Raw genomic sequence first — 27333 nt, 5'->3', positions numbered from 1 at the left:
TGGACTCTGGTGGTCTTCTTTGGGGAACAGAGGGTCTGGGCATAACAAATCCAACATGCCCTCATGTATATATATAACACCTATATATATAATTAACACCTTGGAATGGGAAGAATGGCACCAGTAGGAAAGGAATAGAAGAAAAATAGTGTTTTGGTTTGGAGATACTCTGGGTTAATAATTATTACACAGATTCAGCAATACTTTGAAGGGGTTTTTTTTGGGGGGGGGTGATTAGAAAGGGAAGTTAAACAAATGTTGGTTGTGCTACAGGGATGGGTGGTAGGAAGAAACGGAAGAGAAAACAAGTAAACATGCAATTAAATGTAATACATTTTATGAAGGGAAAATCAAGTTGATATGGAGTGCACTGGAGGGAACCTAATCTTGAGCAAAGAGTCTGAAAAATATCTTGGAAGAAAAGCTTACAATCTATGTGAGAACATGGGAAAAGATGGGACTGCGTATTATGGGAAGAAGAAGGAAACTAGAGAAAGAAAAACAAAGAGTTGCTTTGATAAAATTTTACAGTGTTTAGTGGAGGAGGAATATTGATTAAAAGTTAAAATGGAAAAGGTACTCAGAGCGAGTCATTGATGCTATTGTAAGAAGGTTGGTGTTTATAACGAAAGCACTGGAAAAGATTTAAGTTTTTTCAGCAGGGAGACGTTTTGATTATAGTTATATTTTATAAGGATTATACTGGCTGCAATGCAGGAAGAACATTTTTGTGAGGGAGGAGCAAGACTGGGGATTTGAAGACTTGTCTTCTGAAATCATTTCAGGCAAAAAACAAATATGAGTGGTTTATACTAGGAGGTAGAATGGAGGAAAAAAAGAAAATGCACTTTAGTGATTGAATGGAAAAGTGAGGGAGAAGGAGACGTCAAGGATAACTCTGGCTACATATGATCCAAAAATATCAGGAATGCAGGCATGTGATTGACAACAATATTTTTTTCATCCTTCCCAAGACGTATCATAACTATTGTGGCTTTGGAGACTAATACAAAACTAAAAGAGTTTCTTCTTGTTAAATTGTCTACTTTTTCAGTAAATGTTTCACGCAGTTCCTGTGCGCTAGGCACTACCCTGGCCTCCAGAAATACAATGGCAAAGACAGAACCCCTGCCCTCCTAGAGTTGATATTCTGGCTGGGCAGTGAAGCCATATGAAAAGTACTATTGTGTCAGAGAGTGATAAAGGCTCCGAAGAACAATAACACAGCAATGGGGAGGAGGAAATGTATTATTTTAGACAGGGGTCAGGACCTGTCTGAGGAGGTAATGTTTGTGCAGAAACCTTTTTCACAGGAGGGAGGTGACAGTGAAAATATCTGAGGGAAGAACACTCCAAGCAAACAAAGCAGTAAGGAAAATACGGTGTGAGTTGGTTGAAGGTAAATAAATTAAAAAATGATAATAAAATAAAATAATTTTTAAAAAGTAAGAAAAATGTAACTGACATATTCTAGAAAAATCAAAAAGACAATTATGGCCAGAGAAAGAGGATAAAAAGTGAGAGAGAGCATATTGAATGGTGAGGACAAACAAATTTCATAGGCAGATGGGCCCAGAGTAACTAGGGCATTATAGGCCATTGTAATAATTTTGACTTTTATGCAGTGAAAATGGGGAGTTATAAAGAATGTGAAGCAGAGGAATGACAAGATATAACTTAGGTTTCAATAATGTCCCTTTGGCTACTATGTGAAAAGGAGACTATAGGTGCATAACAGTGGAAGGAAGATGAGTTAGGAGATTTTTTGCCATCATCTAGATTAGAGCTTAGGACGTAAAAAGCAATGTAAAAGGGTGATAGCAGTGGAGATCATACGAAGTTGGGATTTAAGATATATTTTAAAAGCTAAGCCAAAGGTTTTGAATATGCAGTGCAAAATAAAGAAATCACGGATGATTGCAAGACCTCAGCCCAGAGAGTGTGAAAGATTCTAGTTTGCCATCAAATGTAATGAAAGAAGACTTGGAAGAAGCAGTATGAGTCTGTGGCCATACCACCTTTAACATGCCCGATCTTGTCTGATCTTGAGAACCCAAGGGTCAGGCCTGATTGGTACTGGCTAGTTAGTAACATGGGGTTTTGTAGAATTAAAAAAAAAAAGCAATTTGAAGGGGGAAAATCAGGACTATTCTGGATTATTGGAAACAATAACTAATTTTTCTATTATTTTTATTAATATCATGCTTATGATCAATATGTAAATCTGTATGTGTGTAATAGGCAAAGAGAATATTCCAAACAAAAGCTCAGAGGTCTGAAAAATTAAGGTGCATTTCAGTGACTTGAAGTAGTTTAGAATGGGCTGCAGCTTAAGATTTCTTTAAAGAGGAGGGGCGCGGTGGCTCACGCCTGTAATACCAGCACTTTGGGAGGCCGAGGTGTGCGGATCAGGAGGCCAGGAGATCAAGACCATCCTGGCTAACACGGCGAAACCCTTTCTCTACTAAAAAAATACAAAAAAAAAAAAAAAAAAGAAAATTAGCCGGGCCTAGTGGTGGGCGCCTGTAAGTCCCAGCTACCCCGGAGACTGAGGCAGGAGAATGGCGTGAACCCAGGAGGCAGAGCTTGCAGTGAGCCAAGATCACGCCACTGCACTCCAGCCTGGGTGACAGAGCGAGACTCCGTCTCAAAAATAATAATAAATAAATAAATAAATAAATAAATAAATAAATAAATGAGATTTCTTTAAGGAGAAGTAGGAGATAAAGCTGGAGAGGGAGGAAGAGGCCCAATTATGGAAGTCTTTAGATTTTATGCTATGGAAGTTGGACTTTATCTTTTAAGCACTGAGGAGGTACTGAAGTGTTTTTCTTAGTAAGATATTCTTTAATCTTTCTGGATCTCCCCTCATGGACTTAATCTCTTTAGCTAAAATTGCTGCCACCCACAGTTAACTTCAAGGTCTCTGTTAAACTGGAAAATGCTTTAAAACCACATTAGCTCAAAAAACCAAAAACTGCTTATCGTTTCAGACACTACCATAATAAATGCATAGATCTTGCTGTGTGATTAATCAATTCATCATAATTCGTATCTAAGTGAATGTTTTCAGGAACTACTTTTTCTGATCATTCAGTGAGTCCTACTAGGAGCAAATGATGCAAATCCTAAGAGTTCTATTCCTTCTGAGTTAGGCTATTGGCTTCAATTCGCCTTTTTCCACATGATTTAGTGTAGTGCATATTCTTGGATACAAAGACTTATGGCTAGTTAGTAGGTAAAGTTTGTAACTTCTGGGCTCCAGTTGCTCACAGTTTCACAGAAAGCTAGATTTCCTTCCTATTTATCCTTTGTGTTTAAAGTTACAGTGGTGTTTGTATTTCCCAGGATACAGGATTAAAAATGAGGATATGAACCAAACTCTTGGCTTTCACAGTTCAGTAGTGTGTGCTTGCTTGGTGAGAAGCAAGATCTGCTTGTCATCGAGTCAAGAATTATTTTCTGCATTACTAAATAGACAAAGTAATCCCTAACAGCCTTTATTTATTTGACAGAGAATGCCAATCTGTTTAAAAGATTGGCTCCCTTCGTTAATGGTAAAGTTACAAAGGGCCCTGTGGAAAGGTGGACTGACAAAACTATTAGAAATAGACAAAAATTTCTATTCTATTCTTGTTAATGACTTTTCTTCCCCATTCTTGATATAATATACTTTAGGTGTCTTTTCAATAAGGTTTGAATTAGAGTTATTACAACTTCAGATCTATAAAATGAAAAGACTGGACCATGTGAAATTGAGGGTCCTTGTCTATACTCATTCATTTATCAAATGTTTATTGAATTCAAATGTAATGTAACAAGATATAAAAATCTTGATTTTTCCCATGCCACAGTTTTGATAGACAATAATGTAATAGTTGTTAAGGACTTCTAAGTCCCAAAGTTGGGTGCTAAACTATGTTTACAACACTTGTAAAAATCAGTTGTGCCTGCATTAACCATTAGTCACTTTCCACATATTTGGATGATTACTCCAATTTTACATGGAAAAGCTGAGGTTGTCCCTATTCACATGGCTGATGAGTAGTGGAATCTGAGAATAGAATCCAGGTTTCCTGATGCCAAATTGAGAATTAGAATGTTTGCCTTTCTTCAATTTGAGGAATCAATGAAGAACTAAGAAAATATTTGTAGAAGGATAAGTGGGGTAGCCTTTTGAATGAGATCTCAACTCCTCCTATGTACAAAGAGTCACCCATGCTATCAATAATACAGTGAGAACTTGGTGTTAAATCTTCAATTTTAACTCCAAGAGATAAGTAGTAAACAATAGCAAAAAAAAAAAAATCCCTTCCAGGGACCATACCCAGGTTAAACATGCCACTATTCCAGGTGCTGAACTAGCTCACTCTTTCCCCAGAGCAGAACTCTATTGCATAAATTAATTTTTGTTAGCTTAATAAGATGTTACATAAAATGTTTGTGGGAACAGAGAGAATATGAGCTGGAAAGATGATACAAGTAAAATCACTTTACACTTGAATTCTATAGTGAGAGGCTGTAAGAACTAATAGAAGAACGAGAGAGACTTCAGTAGCAAAAGATAAATATAAGACATGGCTTTACTGTTTACCTGCTGAGTATCCTCGGGCAAGCAGCCTATTATTTCTGAGTCTCAATTTTATCCCCTGGTTAATTAAAGTTATCAGTAGCTACAATTTCTAGACACTGACTGTGTTCCAGGTTTTCTACTAGGTGTTTTAAGTACAATATCTCATTTAATCTCACAATAAAATTATGTAGTAAGTAATATCAACATCTGTTTTCTTTTTTGGGTGGCAAACTGACACTTAGAAACGTTAAGTATATCTGATCCAGTATTACAGAGCCGGGTAAATAGTGGCAGCTTAATTAAAACTAAGCTATTGTGACTTCAGATATTGTGATTTTCCCCCCTTTTTTGTTTACTCTTTTCTTGCCTTAGGCACAAAAACGTTGAAAGGAATATGTAAAACAATGCACATGATCAAATAAGATATTACGGCTCATTACTCACAGGAAAACGTAATTTATTTTACCTCCTGTATAATCTGTTAGGTTTAACTGCCCTTGGGCACAGACAAAATGATCAAGAGGTAGCAGATTACAAAGCAAAGTGTATGAAATTTGGATTCATACAAAGTGTATGTAATACATGGGTTAGAATCCCAACCTGACTACTTACTTGCTGAATGACATTTACACATGTCCTCATATATGTCCAAAAGGATAAAAGTAACTCCCTCACAGGAAATAATAAATGCAAAAGTTTGGGGTTCACAATAGATGTACAGTAGATTAATGTAAATTTCACTTCACAGAGGCAGATTTAGTATCAAAACTCAGACCTCTGATCATCAATACAGTAGTCTTTTCAGTATACCAGACAGCATCTTTATTTTCTCATTCAAATTCTTATTTGTGAAAAAAAGACATGGATGTTTCCAGTTAATTGAAATGACTTGAAAATGTGCTCTTTGTCTGGACAATGAGACTAAAAATTGCTGGAGATATTTTTCCATAGGTCTGCAACCTGGAAAAATGAAAATCTTCACAGGATCAACGACAGGGTTGTGAAATAGCTCCAAGTGGCTCTAAGAATTGCATGTCAACCCCATTTTTTATCCAACGGAAGTATGCCAGATGTTTAGCAGAGATGTCATTCAAGAAGGAAGAAAAACGTTGAGTGGGTAGAACTGAAGAGATGAAAGGGGTACTGAACAGGGCAAGACTTCTCAGCTGTTCTAAACATGATCACATTCTCTCAGTCTTAGCAGGTTTAAGCTCCTCTCATCTTCTAGTTTGATGTCTCTTCTGCCATTCTTAATTTCTGGAAACATCCAGGACAGGAAGTTCTTCAAACCATATTCGCATCTACCTGACTTTAATAGAATTTTAAAAAAGCATTTGCAACCCTCCTTTTACTAGTGGGTTCAACTAGATGGGCAATGCAGAGAAACCTCAAATCATCATATTTCTCTTTTTCAATGATGTCATAGAAACCCTGCTTACTCCTTTCTGAGCATCAGGCACAAGAAAAGAAGCAACATTGATGATAGAAGTTGTCATTTACTGAGCAAGTATCATGTGCCAGACAACCTGAGAAAGCTCAAATTGAGAAAAGTTAAATAATTCTCCGGTCTGCTAGGGATGTAAATATGTACTTTTGCATTCATTCTCCCCCCAGATGCCCTTGTCACGGTCCTGTGATAACTGGAGAGGAAATGGAAGAAACATTTTATTCTCTGTTATGGGAAGGGAGTAAGTATTCACCTTCTTAAAAATTCTTAAAATCTCCCCCAGTAACAGGGATGGGTAAAGCAATTATCAATAGATGGATGCTGATAGGGATTTCTCAAAATAACTGGCAAGATTTAAAATATGAAAGAGCACAGAAGTCTTTGTTTCTGATCATTCTTTTTACCTGGTAAATTGACAATATACCTCAGGCAAACTATTACTCTCTGTCTACATATCTGCAAGTCCATGGGGCACAGAAAAGATAGTAGAATAAATTTTTCTGCAAAAAATTTTCCTTTAGAAAAGGTTAAAAAAATCCCAAGTAACTGAGAAATATTTTGACTGTTATGTTCTCTTTATTTTAAGCTTTTGAAAATCATTTGTTATTATAAACATAATTTAAATGTATTATTTTAAAAATTAGAAAATTGGAAAATCATATAAGCAAAACAGGAAAATAATAAATACTCAAAATTATATTGTGAATGAACAAAGCTGTTCAAAGTTGTTAGCTTTTTACTGATCTCCCTAAATATTCTTGATCAGATACTTACTATATTTCAAAAACACTTGGATAGTGTGAGAGGTTCAAAGCTTATGAGAGTTTATTTAATAATAGTTACAGTAAATGAACCTATTTCTGAACAAATGTGGAGGAAAACGTCAAGGTCTGCTATTTTTATAACATCAGCACATTTTTTCCAATTATTTTATACTAGACTGTGCTCTAGCCTACACCTTGGGTAGTCGTGTCCAGTTCTTACAGTCTGATTCACAAATCACTGGTTATAGATACCTGATATCTATACAACTGTATTTAAACACTCTAAAATCATATAATATATAATGGGGAAATGTAGTATAATTGGCAGGCTTGTCTGTACCAATATAAATAAGTAACTTGATTTACAACCCAGTCTAATTTCCTACCAAAAAATAATGATTAATTGAGTGGCTTTGTAATACAGAAAGCATTTCAGTGCAAATTCTCCTTAAAATGTACAAGTGTTGGCTGGGTACACTTTGGGAGGCTGAGGCAGGTGGATCTCATTAGGCCAGGAGTTTGAGACCTGCCTGGTCAACATGGCAAAACCCCGTCTCTACTAAAAATACAAAAATTAGCCAGGTGTGGTGGAGAACATCTGTAATCCCAGCTACTCGGGAGGCTGAGGCACAAGAATCGCTTGAACCCGGGAGGCGGACGACGCAGTGAGCCAAGATCGCACCACAGCACTCCAGCCGGGGTGATGGAGTGAGATTCCATCTCAGAAAAAAAAAAAACAAAGATGTTACAAGTGTGTGTGGTGTGTGCATCTAAGTCTTATACTATAAGATGAATTCTTTTATTGTTACATACATTTAAATTTTTCTTCTAAGAAAGAGGATTGGTATACTATCTTCCTTTAGGAGAACACCAGGTTTGGAGTCACATGTTCCTTGGGTGGAGTCGGAGCATCATGTTTATTCCACCATTGAGAGAGGGTGAACACAGAGCAGGCTGAGTTTCCACACCAACCTGGTTCCTAAGACTACAAGAAGGTGTGCCTCTCATAGCACATGATGGATATCAGCCAGTCTCTAGCTCTTGAATGGGTAAGCATTTTCTAATCACAGGAAACCCTAAGTACTTCTAAAAATGTTCAGGAGATGATTAAAAGTGTTTTTCTTGTCAAAAAATGCTTATAATTTTCATATTATCAAATAACACTGAGCCATTATTACCTATAAAAAATATATATATACACATATATATGCATATTTTTTAAAAGAGACTTTTAAAAAGGCTACATCTAGACCACGAGTTCTTAATGGGATGAGATTTTGTCTCCCAGGGGATATTTGGCAATGTCTGGAGACTTTTTCTTTAATCTTACTAGAGACTTTTTAAAAGTTTTACTTAATTTTGAATATTCTCACCACAAAGAAATGACAAGTGTTTAAGGTGATAGGTATGAAAACATTTTTGATGGTCACAACTGGAGGTGTACTACTAATTACATTTCATGAATAAAATCCAGGGATGACGCTAAACATCCTACAATGCATAAGATAGCCCTCCACAACAAAGAATTATATGTTCTAAAATGTCAATAGTGTCTTCTAGGTTAAGAAATCCTGATCTATGACATTACAATCAGATACCACAGAAATACAAAAGATCCGCACAGGCTATTATGAACACCACTACACACACAAATTAGAAAATCTAGAGGAAATGGATGAATTCCTGGAAATACATCTCCCAATACTGAATCAGAGAGAAATTGAAATGCTGAATAAACCAATATCAAGTTCCAAAACTGAATTTATAATAAAATCCTACCATGCAAAAATGTCCTGGACCAGATGGATTCACAGTCAAATTCTACCAGACATACAAAGAGCTGACCAATTCTATTAAAACTATTCCAAAAAAATCAAAGAAAGGGACTCTTCCCTAACTCATTGTACAAAGACAGCATCACCCTAATAGCAAAACTTGACAAAGGTACAATGAAAAAATAAAACTAAAGGCCAATGTGCCTGATGAACATAGATGTAAAAATTCTCAACAAAGTATTAGCAAACTGTATTCAATGGGATATGAAAAAGTCAACTCACCATGATCAAATAAGCTTCATTCCTGGGATGCGAAGTTGGTTCAACATATACAAATCAATAAATGTTATTCACTACATAAACAGAATTAAAACTGAAAACCATATGATTATCTCCATAGATGCAGAAAATGCTTTTGATAAAATCCAATATCTCTTCATGATGAAAACTCTCAACAGACTAGCCATTGTAGGAACACACCTCAAAATAATAGGATCCATCTATGACAAACCCACAGCCAACATCATACTGAATGGGCAAAAACTGGAAGCATTCCCCTTGAGAACTGGAACAAGACAAAGATGTTCACTCTCACCACTCCCAGTCAACATGGTATTGGAGGTGCTAACCAGAGCAATATGACAAGAGGAAGAAATAAAAGACAGCCTATTAGGAAAAGAAAAAGTCAAACTGTCTCTCTCCATGCACAATATAATCCTATATCTAGAAAGCCCTAAAGACTGCCAAAAAGCTCCTGGAACTGGTAAATGACTTCAGTAAAGTTTCAGGATAGAAAATCAATGTACAAAAATTAGAAGCATTTCTATACACCAATAACTTTCAAACTGACAGCCAAATCAAGAATGCAATTCCATTTACAATAGTCACACAAAAATATACCTCAAAATATATCTAACCAAGGAGGTGAAATACTTCTACAAGGAGAACTACAAAGCACTGCTATAATAAATCATAGATGGCACAAACAAATGAGAAAACATTCCATGCTCATGGATTGGAAGAATCAATATCATTAAAATGGCCATACTGCCCAAAGCAACCTACAAAATTCAATGTTTTTCCTATCAAACTACTGACGTAATTTGTCACTGAACTAGAAAAAACCATTCTAAAATTCATTTGGAACCAAAACAAAAAGACTGCATAGCCAAAGCAATGCTAAGCATAAGAAACAAAGCTAGAGGCATCACACACTACCTGACATCAAACTATATTATATGGCTACAATAACCAAAACAGCATGGTACTTGTAAAAAAAAACAAAGAGACCAATGGAACAGAACAGAGAACCCAGAAATAAAGCTGCACACCCACAGCCATCTGATCTTCAATAAAGCTGACAAAAATAAGCAGTGGGAAAAAGACTCCCTATTCAATAAATGGTGCTGAGATAGCTGGCTAGCCATATGCACAAGAATAAAACTGGACTCCTGCCTTTCACCATATACAAAAATTTAACTCAAGATGGATTAAAGAATTAAATATAAGACCTCAAACTATAGAATCCTATAAAAAAATCTGGAAAACACCACTATGGCCATCAGCCTCGGGAAATAATTTATGCGTAACTCTTCATAAGCAACTGCAACAAAAACAAAAATTGACAACTAGGTCTTAATTCAACTAAAGAGCTTCTGCGCAGCAAAATAAACTATCAACAGAGTAAGCAGACAACCTACAGAATGGGAGAAAATCTTCACAAACTATGCATCCAACAAAGGTCTAATATTCAGAATATATAAGGAACATAAGCAATTCAACAAGCAAAAACAAATAACCCCATTAAAAAACTGGCAAAAGACATGAACAAACACTTCTCACAAGATGACAGACATACAAGCAGCCAACAAACATATAAAGCAATTCTCATTACTAATCATTGGAGAAATAAAAATCAAAACCACAGTGAAATACCATCTCACACCAGTCAGAATGGCTATTATTAAAAAGTCAAAAAACAACAGATGCTGGTGAGGCTGCACAGAAAAGGGAACACTTATACATTGTTGGTGGGAATGTAAATCAGTTTAGCTACTGTGTAAAGCAGTTTGGAGATATCTCAAAGAACTCAAAATATCATTTGACCCAGAAATCCCATTACTGGATATATACCCAAAATAAAACAAATCTTTCTACCAAAAAGACACACGCACTCACATGTTCATTGCAGCACTATTCACTGTCGACATTCACAAATATATAGAATCAATCTAAGTGCTCAATAGTGGAGCGGATAAAGAAAATATGGTACATATACACCATGGAATACGAAACAGTAATAAAAAGAATGAAATAATGTCCTTTGCGGAAACATGGATGAAATTGGAAGCCATTATTCTAAGTGAATTAACACAGGAACAGAAAACCAAGTACCTCATGTTCTGACTAATAAGTGGGAGCGAAACATTAGGTAAATGTGGACATAAAGATGGCAATGATAGAAACTGGGAACTACTAGAGTGGGAAAGGAGAAGGGGCAAGGGCTGGAAAACTACTGAGTACTGTTCTCAGTACCTAAGTGACAGGATTACTCATCTTATATCTAGGATTTTATTGCATCATGCAATATACACAGGTAAGAAACCTGTTCATGTAACTCCTGAATCTAAAATAAAAGTTGAAAAAAGGATTAAGAACAGACATTAGGATCCACCTACATTCACATTCATAAACTCCTGCCTTCTTCCTTCTTCTCTGTTTGGATGTGCAAGTCCACACCTGCATGTGCACACACAGGCGCCTTTACACACACACACACACACAGTCAGTTCCACACAGTCTGGTAACTGAATCCCATTCTGTGGCTGTTCAACGTCAGATAAGTAAGCAATACATCTTGTTCCATGATCAAAAGTACAAGCTGTAGGGAGTCAAAGACTAAAACCAGAAAATTTCAAGGGAAGTTTGAGAGGTATGGAAAAGGTTCCAAAACAAGGAGTTTAAAATCAGAGCCAAGGTTTGTGAATAAATAACAGGGTTCGCGGTGTGGCGGTTTTAAAATATGCCCACAAATACTTTGACAATCCTTTTTTTTTTTTTAAGAGGTGGTGCCTAATTCCTCTCCCCCTTGATTGTGGGCTGGAATGAGTCTCCTCTAAGGAATAGAATATGGCCAACGTGAAAACTCGATCAACATTTGATCGAGTCACAAAAAGCATTATAGCTTCCTCCTTGCTATCACTCTCTTTCTCATCACTTGACGTGGAGGATTCCAGTGGTCATGTCATAAGGCCACTCACATAGACTGTAGAGAGGCCCACAAAATGAGAAACTGAGGCCTCCTGCCAATCGCCACAAGAGTGAGCCATCTTGGAAACAAACTCCCCAACCTTCAGACAATTACTGGCCCAGTCAACATCTTGACTGCAATCTCATAAAAGTCCCTGAGCTAGAACCACTCAGCTAAGCTGCTCTCAAATTTCAAACCACAGAAACTATGAGATAATAAACATTTGTTATTTTAAGCCACTAAAATAAATAGAAATCCTGATCTAGACATAGCTCCATATTTCGTATTTAATCTATCCTTCTTGTTGCTTGCAAATTTGCAAATGAAAATACCAAATAGAAAACTTAGTCTCACATACTTCTTAGAGGGTGATTTTCTGCTGTTTTGTGGCAGTTAACATACATTTGGATTTAGTGTAGCTCTTTGATTTTACATGTGAAAATTCTCTAGGAGGACTTTGCGTTGTTTCATGCTGCTTTGTGGGTGTCTACATTACATCAGTGTGGTATTCTGTCCTTTTAGATCTTAGCCAGGTTGAGAAGAGGGCATTTGCCAGCAGCCCTTTTCCATCCTAAGAGTGGAAAAACTACTACTCTTACTGATTCTTCACTCATCTTTCTCTTTACACATCTCCATGCTAATTGTAAAACTAAATCAAACTAAGCACACAGAGAAGGAAGTTGAAGGATAGGAGAAGAACTAGAATTATACGTTGTTTAGAAACCAAAGGAGGCAAAATGTTTGCTCAAGGGGGGTTATGAAAAGTTTAAGGTTACTGAAATGTCATCAATGGAAAGTAAATGCAGAGTTGTTCATCTGTGTGTTACATACCAAACACAAGTGGGAATATTAACATCAGATAGGAATTTTCTTTAACAAATTATTTAAATGATTTTACTAAGTGTACTTGAATTTCGAAAGGCTGAATATTGCAAGCAATGAATAAAACCAATAACTAGGGGGATAAAAGAACATGCTTAAGACTAAACATAAGTGGATTCTATATAGCTCAAATGGGACCATTTACTTAGTCTTAAAATTAAAATAAATCACATGAAAGATTTAGTGTAATCATGCCACAAGACATGCACAATTCATTTGCATTTTTCCTTTGGCACTATGAGTCTCAAGGCATCTAGCGCAACTATTCTAAGGCAAATAGACTTATTTAATGTTTATTGCTAATGATCAACAGGACAAAATAACTCAGACAAGATAATGGCTCAGATTTTCTGTGTTAAGCCCATAATTTATTTAGATCCCTTGCGCACAATTGACTGATAAATATGTACTTTATTCATTCCATGAAAAATCTGATAGAATTTGAGTATTGGCCAATATTAAGTGGAATGACTTTGCTACAGATGAAGTATAGCATTAAACGCAGAGAAACCTTGTTTTATTTTATTGTATTTTTTTCCCTTTATGATGGTTGTGTAAGAGTTCAAGAATACATAATTCTCCATGTCAACTTTAATATTTACACAGGGACCCATGCTTGCCTATCTCTGTCTAACTTTTTCCCTGGTCTTGATTTTCTCCTTTATATTTTTCTGACTCCACATGACGAACCAGACTGTAAGCACTGATGCAATCACCCACTTACCGAGCAGAGAAAAGGACAAAGGACAAATCGAGAAGGCATGAGACACCATAATCAGTTCTTCCTGGTCTGCCACTAATCACAGGCCCTGGTCTAAGGTAATATTTCCCTCCAGTTATTTGTAATGTAAGAAAATAAGAATGTTACAGTAGTTGCTAGTTGCTATGGTTAAATATCCTGAGGTGCTTGGTGAAAATGCAGATTCGTGAAACCACCCCCTGATATTCCATCTAGTTTGGAGACGTGGCCCAAGAATATACATTTTAATAAAAAATCCATGTAGTATCCTTGAAAAACCCATGCAAGGTTTGATAACACAGGCTTTGTGGGACACAACTATGTTTTATTCTCAGTGCTAATAATTGCATAAGTTACTTACACTAGCTAAACTTTAGTTTGATTACATATAAGAGTAGTAATATCTACCTCCGTTTAATCTTAAAATATTAATTTTAAAATCCTAACAATTATTGCATAATAAATGGCATATCATTAGTAGTAGTATCCATGATTATTGACATTATCATTATCACCATTCTGTCCCCATTAATTCTGTGTATTCGGTTTAGGGAATACAGCAGTTCTACAGGAAGCAGTAAGAAATCTTTTTTTTCTTTTTCATTTTAAAAAACCTACTTAAAATCAAATGTAGTGCAGTAAAGACATGTGTCCTAAGTTACCCTTAAGTTTCTTAGCTTTTAGCAAGAATTCTTTAGCTCTATGTGGTAATTCTCTTGGGCTGCTCAAAGGTAGTACATGGCTCTTTCATATTTTTTTAATAAAAAACAATTATTTGATATATTTTTTATTTGTTGATAATGTCAGAAAATACAGAAACAGTGGTGCAAATATTGTTCACTGATTTCCTTATTGAACAATTTTAGTTACCTTTTGACATGCGTTTAAAAGGATTAGGCTGCCTCATAAATATACAGGCAGTGCAATGTAATAGGTTGGTCAGGGTGAGATATAATAAATGTGCACATTAAAAAATGTTATCTAAATTCAGAAGCTTCTAAACATGAAGGAAAGGAAACAAAAGCTTTGCTTATATCTCTGGCACCAGACAAAGACACCTCCCCATTCATGTAATAATAAGGATAATAAATACGACATCCTATTTCCATTTTTCTATGCTATGATATGAAAAGCAGTAAGTGTGACATTCCAGAGTCAGAAAAAAAACACAATGCAGTGATTTTACCCTAACAAAACACATGGAAAAACAAACTAAAATATTACTTTTACGTGTCATAATCCCCTTGTTTGTACTGACACATACATTGGCACTGAACATCAAATTTCACTTGTACACAAATAGGAGACTTCTCCAATCAATAAGAGAGTTGGATTTCGCCAAATAGTGCCAAATGTAAACACAACATTTATTGCAAATAGAAAGTTGCACATAATGTAATCATACTTACACTAATTGGCTTATATTATCAGATCTATGAATGATAATGTTCTTAATAAACCAATATTAGAATAAAATCTCAAGCACACCAATAAACCTGCTGCTGGAGTTATTTAATGTGGTTTTACACAAGGAGCATGTGCTGCTAATTTAGATTCCGTTGACACAGCAGATTGTTATAATTCTAATAACTGTGTGTGATGCTACCCAATAGATGATAAGTGAGGCAGGTCAGTTCATCAGGCTTTATCTCTAATTAGCACTAAAAACGCACACTGAGCTATAGCAGAGAAAAGACTTGACCTTGCTAAATTAAACGCGTCGGAGGGAAGGCAAATGAAGCTCTATTTTCAGAGAGAGGTAGTCTTTTACGCAACGATGGAAAGGTACCCACTTTGGGAGAGCCACATCCACCATCACAACACAATGTATCAAGTCAATCCACAGTATTACTCCTAAAGAAAGAGCTGTTATTCTTTCTGAATTAATCTTTCTACCAATCTTTCTCTCTATCCCCCATAAAAAAAGCTAGATTACCTTTCTCGCAGTGACTTCCTGTGAATCCAGATGGACAGACACATTTGTTAGGAGCCACACACGTTCCACCGTATCTGCAGCCCTCTTCACAGAAAGCTGTTGCAAGAGAACAAAGTATTTATCTTAGATAAAATGCAATAAATAAATTCATGGTAAACAGCAGCAGCATTGACCCAATTCTTTCTTTGTTGCATAGGGAATACACATCTGTATTGATACATTTAAAAATTCCATACACAAAAAGAAACAAATGTAATAATACCTATTTCACTGGTTTATATGAAATCAACTGAAATGACGCTGTAAAGTTTTTAGCACAGGGCTGTCATGTGCTAAATGGTAGCTAGTATTACCATTTATACTCCGGAGTATAACTCCACTAACTCTTACTCTCATTTATACATTTGAAATCAAATAGTATAAACTGAGTAACTAGGAAGGGTAAGGTCAGGATGAAGGTGAAGACCTTTTTAATGTTCGTCATTTTGTAACCTAATCTTTTTCATTAAACATCTCTTATGACAATAAAAACGTTTATGTTCTTTAAAAAAGATTTCTGATAGTCGATATAGTTTAATATTTATAATATAATTGTAACTAATTATTTACATTTGAATATGTAGGCTGTTTCCAATATTTTGGTAATAAAAACAATGTCTTGTCCTGATAGCTAAAATGCTCAGCACAACCTAAATTATTCCTTTATGAAAAATGTCTCATTGTGGAAATGCTGGTCCCAAGGGTATAGATTTTTAGGTTTTCTTGATAAGCACTGCAAAGCTATTCTTACTCCTTCCCAGTGCTATCCTGTCAGCCTTCCCAGAACAGGTTAGTTCCCCTTAGTACATACTTGCATAGCATCAAATAGCTCCATGAACTTCTCCATTGCAATAGTAAATACAATTGTAAATTTACATATAATTTATTACCATCTCCTGCTTTATCAACTGAACTGCAAGACCCATAAGCATAAGTAGCATAATTGTTTTTACTCACCACTGTATTGTAGCCTCAGTATCTAGTCACATAGTAGATGCTCAAAACAGATTTGTTAAATGAATTAATCTACATTCTACTGGTTGTTCTGATAGTAAAACTCTCACTCGAACAATTCTGCAACTCTTTCATCCAATTAATTTAATATCAAACCTTGCTGGATAACCAAGAATTTAGTGTACTAAACGTGCAAAATTTCTCATTAATGAAGATGATTGCAACTGTTAACCCTGAGTTTATTTTATTCACAAGAAAGATAGGTGAGCAAGTGTTTTAAATTTTAATTGTAGTTTGAAAATGACATCCTAGAAAAATGTCATGGTTATATTTTGCCATGATCACTCAAAATTAGTATGAGTTTAACTTCAAAAGCCACACGATGTGTTCAGAAAGTTGAACACTATTCCAAATACGTAGAACTCCTCACAATATTGTTGTTTTTCACATCATTTAATATCCCTTGAATGATTTAACATTTCATAGCTTCAGCAATTAATTTCATCTTCCTTTGCCTCTGCCAAAGGACAATGTGTACCTTAGAATTCAAATATCATTTCCTATTTCTAGCATCTTAGAACATTTCCTATTTCTAGCACCTTAGAACAATTCTAAAAAATCAGACAGTACCTGCCATGGTAAGTTCATCCAAAAAACCAAAATATATAAAATATACATGATGTATGCAAAATCTCTCGTCCCAAAAATTACACCTTGTGGGCTCTGGTGACTGACATTTCAAAGAACAGTAAAGTGTTTTTGCAAGCTAAAAATAACAGATGGAAAGACAGTAAGAAAAAGTTTTAAGTAGCACCAAAAGAAGGCAGGGGCTTGAAAAGAGAAGGCCCAGCTTGGGTTTCTTTAGTGCAGAGTTGAAACAGCACTTCATCTAAGTTTTGCAGACCTGGTTAGGAGACTTCATGCTGCTTCATGGTAGGTATACATGTTTGATTTACTCGGTCCTTAAGTAGAAATGATGATACAGTGGAAGGTTTTATGAGGAGAGCACGAGATGTTTGTGATGTTCTAAGGATGTGCAGATATTAGAATAAACAGAGTAGTATGATGATTAAATGAGTTAACATTTATAAAGAACTTAAAATGGTGTTTGGCACAGAGCGTTACATAAGTGCCCTGTTAAATAAAATTAACTGATAACAGAATTGTTATGACTGTGAAACACAGACCAGGAACAAACTGTCTAATATCCAGACAATATAAACCCGATATTAAAATACAATCTAATCATCATCATACAAGGCGTTGAGCTTCACCAAGATGGGCTCAAGGCATCCCTTTTTATTTATGCTTGATTTGCTTCCTTTAATAAGGGTAGTTTTCGTTCTTATCATGGAGGTATCTGATAGGTATATTGTTCTTATTACAGAAATGGTGAACTTGTGCCCTAAGGCTGCATAGGTAGAAAGTAGCAGAGACAAGATTCAAGTAAACACATCTTTGCCTTCGAAATCTTACCCCTTCTTTATTTGTTACAATGTGGGTTAATCTACAATCCAGTGTTCACAAAGGCAGGTTTATTGTATTTTTAAAATAGTTCCATTAGGGCTGAGGGAACTGACTAAAAATTAAAAGGAAAAAAAATGCCTAAATTGCACATATTGCATTAAAGGAGGGGGATGAAGAGCTATTCAAGTTCATATATCTATTATCTAATTTCTGTTTTTGCCTGAGACTCGTTACATTTCTCCCAATCTAGGCACACATTATTTTCAATGTGATTTATCTGAAATGACCAAGAAAACCATTCCCTAGCTGAACCTTAGACAATATACCAATGTAATTTCAACACAGAGCAAATAAAGAAGGGATATGTCATCAAAAACATAAACTATTTTGTGGAAATTAAGATCAATTCAAGCTTTATTTGAATATCTAATAAAATATCAGAATATACTGATGTATCTTAGTCTAAAGATTGTGCATGGATTATTCATATATGGATACGCTCTTCTTGATTGACTATGAACTCAGAAATTCAATGAAAAGGACTCTGATATGCAGAGGACTGGTAATTTGCACAGCATTACTTAGTTGATGGCAGAAGCAAAACAAGGAGCTGGGTCACCACTACATTGTCTTTCTAGTTTGTGAGGAGATGGGCTGGTAGAAATTATACGGTTCTAATTCTGGCTCTATATTTATTAATTGTATGAACTATAACAAATCATTTCACTCCTCTGTGCCTCAGTTTTCTCAAGAAAAAAGCAGCTGAGGATAATAAAAACAATCATGCTGGAGGATTAAATGAAGTTACAAATGTAGACCACCCAGCACAAGGCATGGCCAATGGAAGGTGCTCACGAACTAGATGTGATTGTTGTTATTTATCACCAGGATTCTGCTTTTCCAGATAACAATACAGTTGTGAACCAGTTTATGATCTAGATTCTAAAGATGCAGCAGTAAGAAGGCAAAAATCCCTGTGCCATGGAGCTTATTCTTTAGTGAGGACTCCTCATCACTCCTTCCTTAACTGAGTGACCTTTGTAATATCACGTGGTTTGCAATGAAACTTAGAATTATAGCTCCTTTGAAAACTCAGAGAAACTCAGGTACCATGGATATATGACTTCATATGTTGGTTCTTCTTCAACTGCTACCCAGATTCTGAAGTATGGCAAAAATAGATTGTGTGTGTGTGTGTGTGTGTGTGTGTGTGTGTGTGTGTGTGTGTGTATAGTAAGATAAACCTGAATCTGTCATTATAGTGACATTTGTTATTAACTTACTGCCCTGGAGGAGATGTTAGATTGGATCAACTGTAAAATGGTATGCTTCTAATATTGAAAGAACTCTTTTCATTGTGCAAGAAAATAAATCACAAAACTCATATCTGAGAGAAGTTCAATCCACAGAAAGAGTATTTTTTATATTAAAATATAAAATATTCTCAGCATGTAAAATAAAATGTGGGTATTAAGGGGAACAAAATGGGAAGGCGGGTTTGCAGATGCCAGGTTTGTGGATGTCCAGTACCATCACCATGTACTCAACTCAACAAAAGCAGTTCTACACTAATAAAAAGTAATAGCCCTTCATTTTCTAAACACTTCTCGTAATCTTCTTAAAGTTTAATGGCATAAATGTAGTTCCTAGTGACACCCTGAAATCCTGAAACAGTAAGTAAACATACAAATTTCAACACCATCTATTAGAACGTAAACCTTCTCTTCCTTCCTAGTTTCCTTGAGGAAGAATTTTCCTTGAGGTAGCATTTTCCTGAAGCTAATTTCTGACCTCTGCCTGCTGACTTTGCTCATTCTACCCTATTGAGGTGGAGGGATTTATTTTGTTGGTAAATTTGGGAAAGATATATATCAGGATGATGCTGCTCAAGTGGGAGAGGCAGGAGCAAGGGCTGGGAAGCTCTGTGTGATTAGAAACAGACAGCTGTTGCATTTCCAGCTTTATTTTGGGTAGCATGTTAGTAGGTATGAATCATATTATTAAAAATACCTATTTATTTAAATAAATAAAAACTGGTCACTATAGACAGTTATTACAAGGTGCCAGGAACCAAAGATTATGATTAAGTTAACCACGTCCACCTAAAATCCAAAACGGGAAGGAAATCATTAAAATCTGGTCATGTTCTGCAAAGGACCAGGCCTGCCATTCTTCTTTCTTGAGAATGAGCTGACTTCAGACATTATCAGTTTTCCTGACTTCTTTATTGACACTTTCCTCTCTGGAACTCAGTGGATAAGTCAGTCTTCTTCTGTGTTCATTTTTAGCAAGCCAGCTGAGTTTACAGACAGACATGTTCTCCAACCCAGCTCCGTTAATAATAAAGGTGATATCATCACCTTTACATTTGCTTTTTGGTTTCATTCCTCACCTTGTTCAAAGCATATTTATCAAATGCCCCTCAAACATTTTTGGTTGTTACAAGATGGAGGGAGGAACAATGTGGTCTTATTACTAGGTGAGTTGAGACCACAAATGTTTAAACATCTTACAATGCACAGGACAGCCCTATACAAAAAAAGAATGATCTAGCCCAAAATGTCAATAGTGGTGAAGTTGAGAAACTCTGCTCCAACTTTACACAACTAAGTTTATGAAGTGTCTTCAGGAGCAAAATTTTGTTATTTTAATCCTGTTTTTCATTCTTCCCCCTCAAACTCTCCCCCTAAATAGTTTAAAATATCGAGGAAAGAGTAAAACTCAGTAACATGCCTAGTTGAATATAAAAACAAACATCCAGATGTCTACAATACTTGCTTTTCATATTATCATTCTGTTCTAAAGCACAGAGTATATTACAAAATTTAATTATTTACTTCAAAAATCACTGTTGACACTATCAGTTACTATATGTTTGTATCAGCAGTTTCAGTAGCCATTTCCTCTGTCCTTTCAACAGTAATCATAATAATAACAACAACAATACTAATGGTAAATTCTGTTTGTTGAAAACTTATTAAATGCCAGGCACTGCAGTAAAGCCTGATATCATAATTCCATTTCATCCTTACAGTAACATTGTCAATTAATCATATTATACTCATTGTCAGATGAGAAAGTTGGCTTAGATAAGCTAAATAAGTTATCGAAGTTTGCACCACTGCACGGTGGCATCCTGGGTTTCAAGCCCAGAGTCTTAACCACATCACTAAGCTTTCTCCATTTAGGGCTCTTCCACCTACTATGTGCAGATAATGCACTGGGTGTTGAGAAGTCTACAACTAGTGATGAAAATTGTCCCCATCCCCAAGAATCTCATAGTGGAATAACAGAGAGAAAGGCATATAAAACCAAGCACAATAAAATGTGATAAATGCTACTGCAGTAGTATGAACACAGTGTTGAAAGAACAAAGAGGAAAAAAATGATTAACTATGCCTGGTGGACTGATGCAAAGCTGCGCAACAGAGCTAGCATTTGAGACAGGCCTGGAAGAATGAATGGGCTTTTTGCCAGGTAGAGAAGTACAGGAAAAGGGACATTTCAGGTCAAAGTTTTGTCCTGAGGAAAGGCACTAAATAGAAGAAAATGAAAAGGTGTTTATAACTCACACCAAGGTGAGAGGCAGAATATTTAAAAAGAATGCAGTAAGCCATTCAGAGAAGCAGGGGCATTTTAGAATCTGTGAACCATCCTCTTCACCTTCTCATCTCCCTGCTACCTCTTGGATTTGTTAGTTGCCTTAAGGCACAATCATTTACCACCTAGATACCTGCATATGGACTTTTGCCCTATTATTTGATTTAGTCGGTTTAAGACTATGCATTGCTAATTTTACAATAAAAGAGTATGAAATGTGATTTTTATTAATGACCTTTATATGCACATATGAACAGAAACATAAAATGCATTCTTAGTATATATAAGGCATTCTGATATTTTCTACTCTATTCCACTTCATTCTATATAATTTATAAAATGCAGCTAGGATCCAATGACTTGGTTTTGCAATCCACTAAACCTGAAGTATAAAAATCACTTGTTTTATACATATCCTTTTAGTCCATAGCATTTTGTGATAGGATGGGAGAATGAAGTCTTTTACATTACTCCTGAAATCTTCAAATTAAGATGTTGCTCTTAGCTCTAGAAATACTTATATAAGAAAATGTCTACAAGAGATATTTTCCATGAATGTAGGTATAACAGAGACAGTATGGCCTCCACAGGTGAAAATATTTATTATCCAGGTCTCTGCAGAAAATCTCCACTATAGAGGATAAATTAGATGGGAGAGGCAAAGGTTGAGGAGACAGATAACGCATTCTTCTGCATTTCATTTTTGGTCAATATATATGCTTCTCTAACCAGATTGTGAGATTCTTAAGGACTAAGATCACATTTTTTTGCAACTCTAAATTCCTGTACATCATCTTGAACCTGTATGATAATAAACACATATTTGTTATTGAATATGTGTTTATTGAATATTTGTAAATTTATTATATAAGAGAAAATAAAAATTTTGAGAGGATAGTCTTATAGTAACTGTATCGTAATATTTGAGCTAAACGTTTAAAGTCAGATCAATCCAGTTTTTAAAAATTTATCAAGAGATTCTGGGGAAGATGGCAGATAGGAGACAAAGCTAACATGTAGCTCCCACATGGATGGACAGAACAGCATTTGGAGACTCACACCATGATCTTCTGTTCCAAGAACCACTGCAGGAGTATACCAGGAAAACTGAAGGAATTCACCAATCCTTTGAAAGAAGCAAATTCTGTGAAACAGGTGAAAAACTGGGAGTGCCCAAAATGTGACAGTGGAAAACCTACCTCTGAACACACATCTCCACTGCGCAATCTGAAAATCCAGATCATCAAAGAAACATTTAACCTTACCTAGAGCTAAAATGGGTTTAGGGAGTCACAAGAAATGTGAAAGTACAAGTAACACAGGAAACAACTTGAACACACTCCCAGTCTCCAAGTTGAGCCCCAGGAAGCCATCCCTCGACTATATCTCACAGGGGACCTCGGGGAAGTCAGCCGGTGGAATTGGGAAAGGGTCTTGGGGCAAAGGAAGCTCCCACCTGAAATTGGCAGTGGTTTTGACTGGGTACAAATTTTCTTGAGTGGAGTCTGGGGGATGAGTGGGAGCTGCTGTGGATATGAGCTTTCTCAGAAGGGTAACTCATGACCTGGGGCAAGGCCTGAGCAGAGCACTGCAAGAGTGAGACTGGCCTTGCCAACTGTGTGGGAGCTGGGTGAGGCCTCTCGCTATCCCCCACTTCTCTGGTGAACCATATAACACAGAAGAGGTGACCAAGATCCCCTCTGGAACACAGCCCCATTGGCCTGAGAACCACTCCCCCATTCCCCACTGTGGCTGCAGCAAGCCCCACTCAAGGAGATTCTGAGCCCAGACTTGCCTAAGCCTGCCCCCACCTGATAATATCTATCTACCCACCCTGGTAGCCTAACACAAAAGACAATTTCTTGGGAGTTTTATGGCCCATCCCATTGCCTGAGAAACCAAAATACGTATCCTGGCCATCTTAGGGCAAGCTTTGAGCCCCCTACTACTACTGCAGCTAATTCTCACTTGAAAGTACCACCTCTTGGCTGGAGGCCAACACCAGCTCAGGCCATTACAGCAATTCAGGACAGAATAACTCTGATCCCAGGAAGAAGAAGACAACACCTAATTCCACTGCCTACAACATCTTGGCTAACTAGAAGTTGTAGGGTATCTATGTGACAACTTCACTGCTAGTTTAACCAGCATTCAAGAAAGCCAGCACACTAAACATATCCACAACCAAGGACCCTCATAGAGTCTACTTCACTTCCCTGTCACATCTGACAGAGTAGGTGCTGGTATCTGTGGCTGGAAGATTTGAAGATGGATCACATCACAGGACTCTTTGCAGACCCCCTCTAGCACCAGCCTGGAGCATGGTAGCTCCACTGGGTGGCTAGACCCAAAAGAGCCATAACAATTACTGCAGTCCAGCTCTCAGGAAGTCCCATCCCTAGGGAAAGTGGGAGAGCATTACATCAGGGGATCATCCTGTGGGACAAGAGAATCTGAACAGCAGGCCTTGAGTTTCAGGCCTCTCCACTGAATTAGTCCACTCAAATGAAAAAGAAAAAAGAAAAAGAAAATAATTACAGTAATGTGACAAAACAGGATTCTACAACACTCCTCCAAAATCACCAGCTCACTAGCAATGGATCCAAACCCAGAAGAAGTCTCTGAATTGCTAAATAAAGATTTCGAAAGGTTGATTAATAAGCTACCCAAAGCAATATCAGAGAAGGGGAAAACCAACTTAAAGAAATTAAAAAACAGTATAGGATATGAGTGAAAAATTCTCAGGTAAATAGATATCATAAAGGAAAACAATCACAACTTCTGGAAATGAAAGGCATACTTAGAGAAATACAAAATGCAGTGGAAACATTCAATAATAGACTAGAACAAGTAGAAGAAGGAGCTGCAGAGCTAAAAGGCAAGGCTTATCAAATTAACCCAATAAGACAAAGACAAAGAAAAAAGAATCAACAACATGAACAAAGCCTCCAAGAAATTTGGGATTTTGTTAAATGGCCAAACATAAGGATAACTGGTGTTCCTGAAGAAGAAGAAGAGAACTCTAAAAGTTTGGAAAACTTATTTGAGATAATAATTGAGGAAAACTTCCCTGGTCTTGCTAGAGATCTAGACATCCAAATACGATATGCTCAAAGAACACCTGAAAAATTCATCACAAAAAGACCATCACCTAGGCACATGGTCACCAGGTTATCTAATGTCAAGACAAAGGAAAGAATCTTAAGAGCTGTGAGACAAAAGTATCAGATAACCTATAAAGGAAAACCTGTAAGATTAATAGCAGATGTCTCAGCAGAAATCTTACAAATCAGAAGTCTCAGCAGAAATCTTACAAATCAGAAGGGATTGGAGTCTCATCTTCAGTTTCCTGAAACTAAATTAAATAAAAAAAAATTGTCATACAAGGAATTTGTCTCTAGCAAAGCTAAGTTTCATAAATGAAGGAGAGAGAAAACATTTTTAAGACAAACAAATGCTGAAAGAATTCACCATTACCAAGTCAGCACTACAAGAAATGGTAAAAGGAGTTCCAAATCTTGAAACAAAACTTCAAACTATACCAAAAGAGAAACTCCTCAAAGCATATATTTCACAGGACTTGTAAAATAATAACACAGTGGGGGGGGAAGAACAAGGTATAAAGGCAAGAACTAGCATGATGAATAGAACAGTACCTCACATCTCAATACTAACGTTGAATGCAAATGGCGTAAACGCCCCACTTAAAAAATATACGGAATGGCAGAATGGATAGAAATCCACTAAACAAATATCTGCTGTCTTCAAGAGACGCATCTAACACATAAAGACTTAAGGGAATGGAGTGGATAAAGATATTCCATGCAAATGGACACCAAAAGTGAGCAGGAGTAGCTATTCTTATGTGACACAAAACAGACTTTAAAGCAACAACAATTAAAACAGACAAAGAGGAACATTATATAATGATAAAAGAATCAAACAGGAAAATATCACAATCCTAAATATATATGCACCTAATACTGGAGTTCCCAAATTTACAAAGCAATTACTACTAGACCTAAGAAATAAGCTGGATGGCAACATAGTAACAGTGGGAAACTTCAATACCCCACTAACAGCACTAGACAGATTATCAAGACAGAAAGTCAAAAAAGAAACAATAGACTTAAACTATACCCTAGAACAAATAGACTTAACAGATATCTACAGAGCATTTTACCCAACAAATGTATAATATACATTATTTTCTTCAACACATGGAACATAGTCTAAGACAGACCATACGATAGGCCACAAAACAAGTCTCAATACGTTTTTAAAAACTGAAATTATATCAAGTATCCTCTCAGATGACAGTAGAATAAAACTGGAAATAGACTCCAAAGGAACCCCCAAAACTATACAAATACATAGAAATTAAATAATCTGTTTTGAATTAGCTTTGCGTCAGCAAAGAAATCAAGATGGAAATTTAAATTTTTTTTAGCTGAATGATAATAGTGGCACAACATAACAAAATCTCTGGGATACAGCAAAAGCAATGCTAAGAGTAAAGTTCATAGCATTGAATGCCTACATCAAAAAGTCTGAAAGAGCGAAAATAGATAATCTAAGATCACACTTCAAGGAACTAGAGAAACAAGAAGAAAACCAAGCCAAAACACAGCAGCAGAAAAGAATAACAAAGATCAGAGCAGAACTAAATGAAATTGAAACAAAGAAATCAATACAAAAGATAAATAAAATGTTGGTTCTTGAAAAGATAAACAAAGTTGATACAGTATTAGTGATACTAACCAGGAAAAGAAGACAGAAGGTCCAAATAAGCTCAATTAAAAATGAAACAGGAAATATTACAACCAATACCTCAGAAATACAAAAGATCATTCAAGGTTACTCTGAACACCTAATGCACACAAACTAGAAAATCTAGAGGAGATGGATACATTCCTGGAAATATACGCCCCTCTCAGATTAAATCAGGATGAAATAGAACAAACCAATAACAAGTAGCAAGATTGAAACAGTAATTTTAAAATTGCCAACAAAAAAAGTCCAGGACAAGATGGATTCACAGCTGACTTCTATCAGACATTCAAAGAATTGATACCAATCCTACTGAAACTATTCCAAAAGACAGAGAAAGAGGGAATCCTCCCTAAATCATTTTATGAAGCCAGTATTACCCTAATTCCAAAACCAGGAAAGGATATAACAAAAAAAAAAGAAAACTGCAGAACAATATCCCTGATGAACATAGATGTAAACATCTTCAACAAAATAGTAGCTAACAGAATCCAACAGCATATCAAAAAGATAATACACCATTATCAAGTGAGTTTCATACCAAGGACGCAGGGATGGTTTAACATATGCAAGTCTATAAATGTGATATATTACATAAACAGAATTAAAAGCAAAAATAGTAAGATCTCAATAGTTGCAGAAAAATTATTTCACAAAATTCGGTATCACTTTATGATTAAAATATTCAGCAAAATTTACAAAGAAGGAACATACCTCAAGGTAATAAAAAAAAGCAATCTATGACAAACCCATACCCAACATTACACTCAAGAGGGAAATGTTGCAAGCATTCCCCTTGAGAACTGGAACGAGACAAGAATGCTCAGTTTTACCACTTCTATTCAACATAGTACTGGAAGTCCTAGCCAGAGGAATCAGACAAGAGAAAGAAATAAAGGGCATCCAAATCAGTAAAGAGGAAGTCAAATTGTTGCTGTTTGCCAATTGTATACCTAGAAAACCTTAAAAACTCATCCAAAAAGGTCCTAGATCTGACAAATGAATTCAGTCAACTTCCAAGATACAAAATCAATGTACACAAATCAGTAGCACTGGTACACATCAACAAAGCCCAAGCTGAGAAACAAATCAAGAACTCAACCTCCTTTACAAAAGCTGCAAACAAAACAAAACAAA

General features: G+C 36.1%; 1 protein-coding gene across 4 annotated transcripts in view; it reads right to left on the bottom strand.

Annotated features, from left to right (window-relative positions):
- Positions 1-27333, bottom strand: part of NELL1 (neural EGFL like 1) — a 960090-nt gene that overhangs the window by 230052 nt on the left and 702705 nt on the right. For all 4 annotated transcript variants that reach the window (XM_017948552.3, XM_009186422.4, XM_021926833.2 and 1 more), the window contains one exon: positions 15367-15462. In XM_017948552.3, the coding sequence (XP_017804041.2) occupies positions 15367-15462 (96 nt within the window). The remainder of the gene's footprint in view (positions 1-15366; positions 15463-27333) is intronic.

The sequence above is a fragment of the Papio anubis genome, chromosome 12 (genome assembly GCF_008728515.1).
Source record: "Papio anubis isolate 15944 chromosome 12, Panubis1.0, whole genome shotgun sequence".
NCBI classification, from domain to species: domain Eukaryota; kingdom Metazoa; phylum Chordata; class Mammalia; order Primates; family Cercopithecidae; genus Papio; species Papio anubis.
The sequence above is the reverse complement of the archived record's forward strand: the minus strand, read 5'-3'. Positions and strand labels throughout refer to the sequence as shown.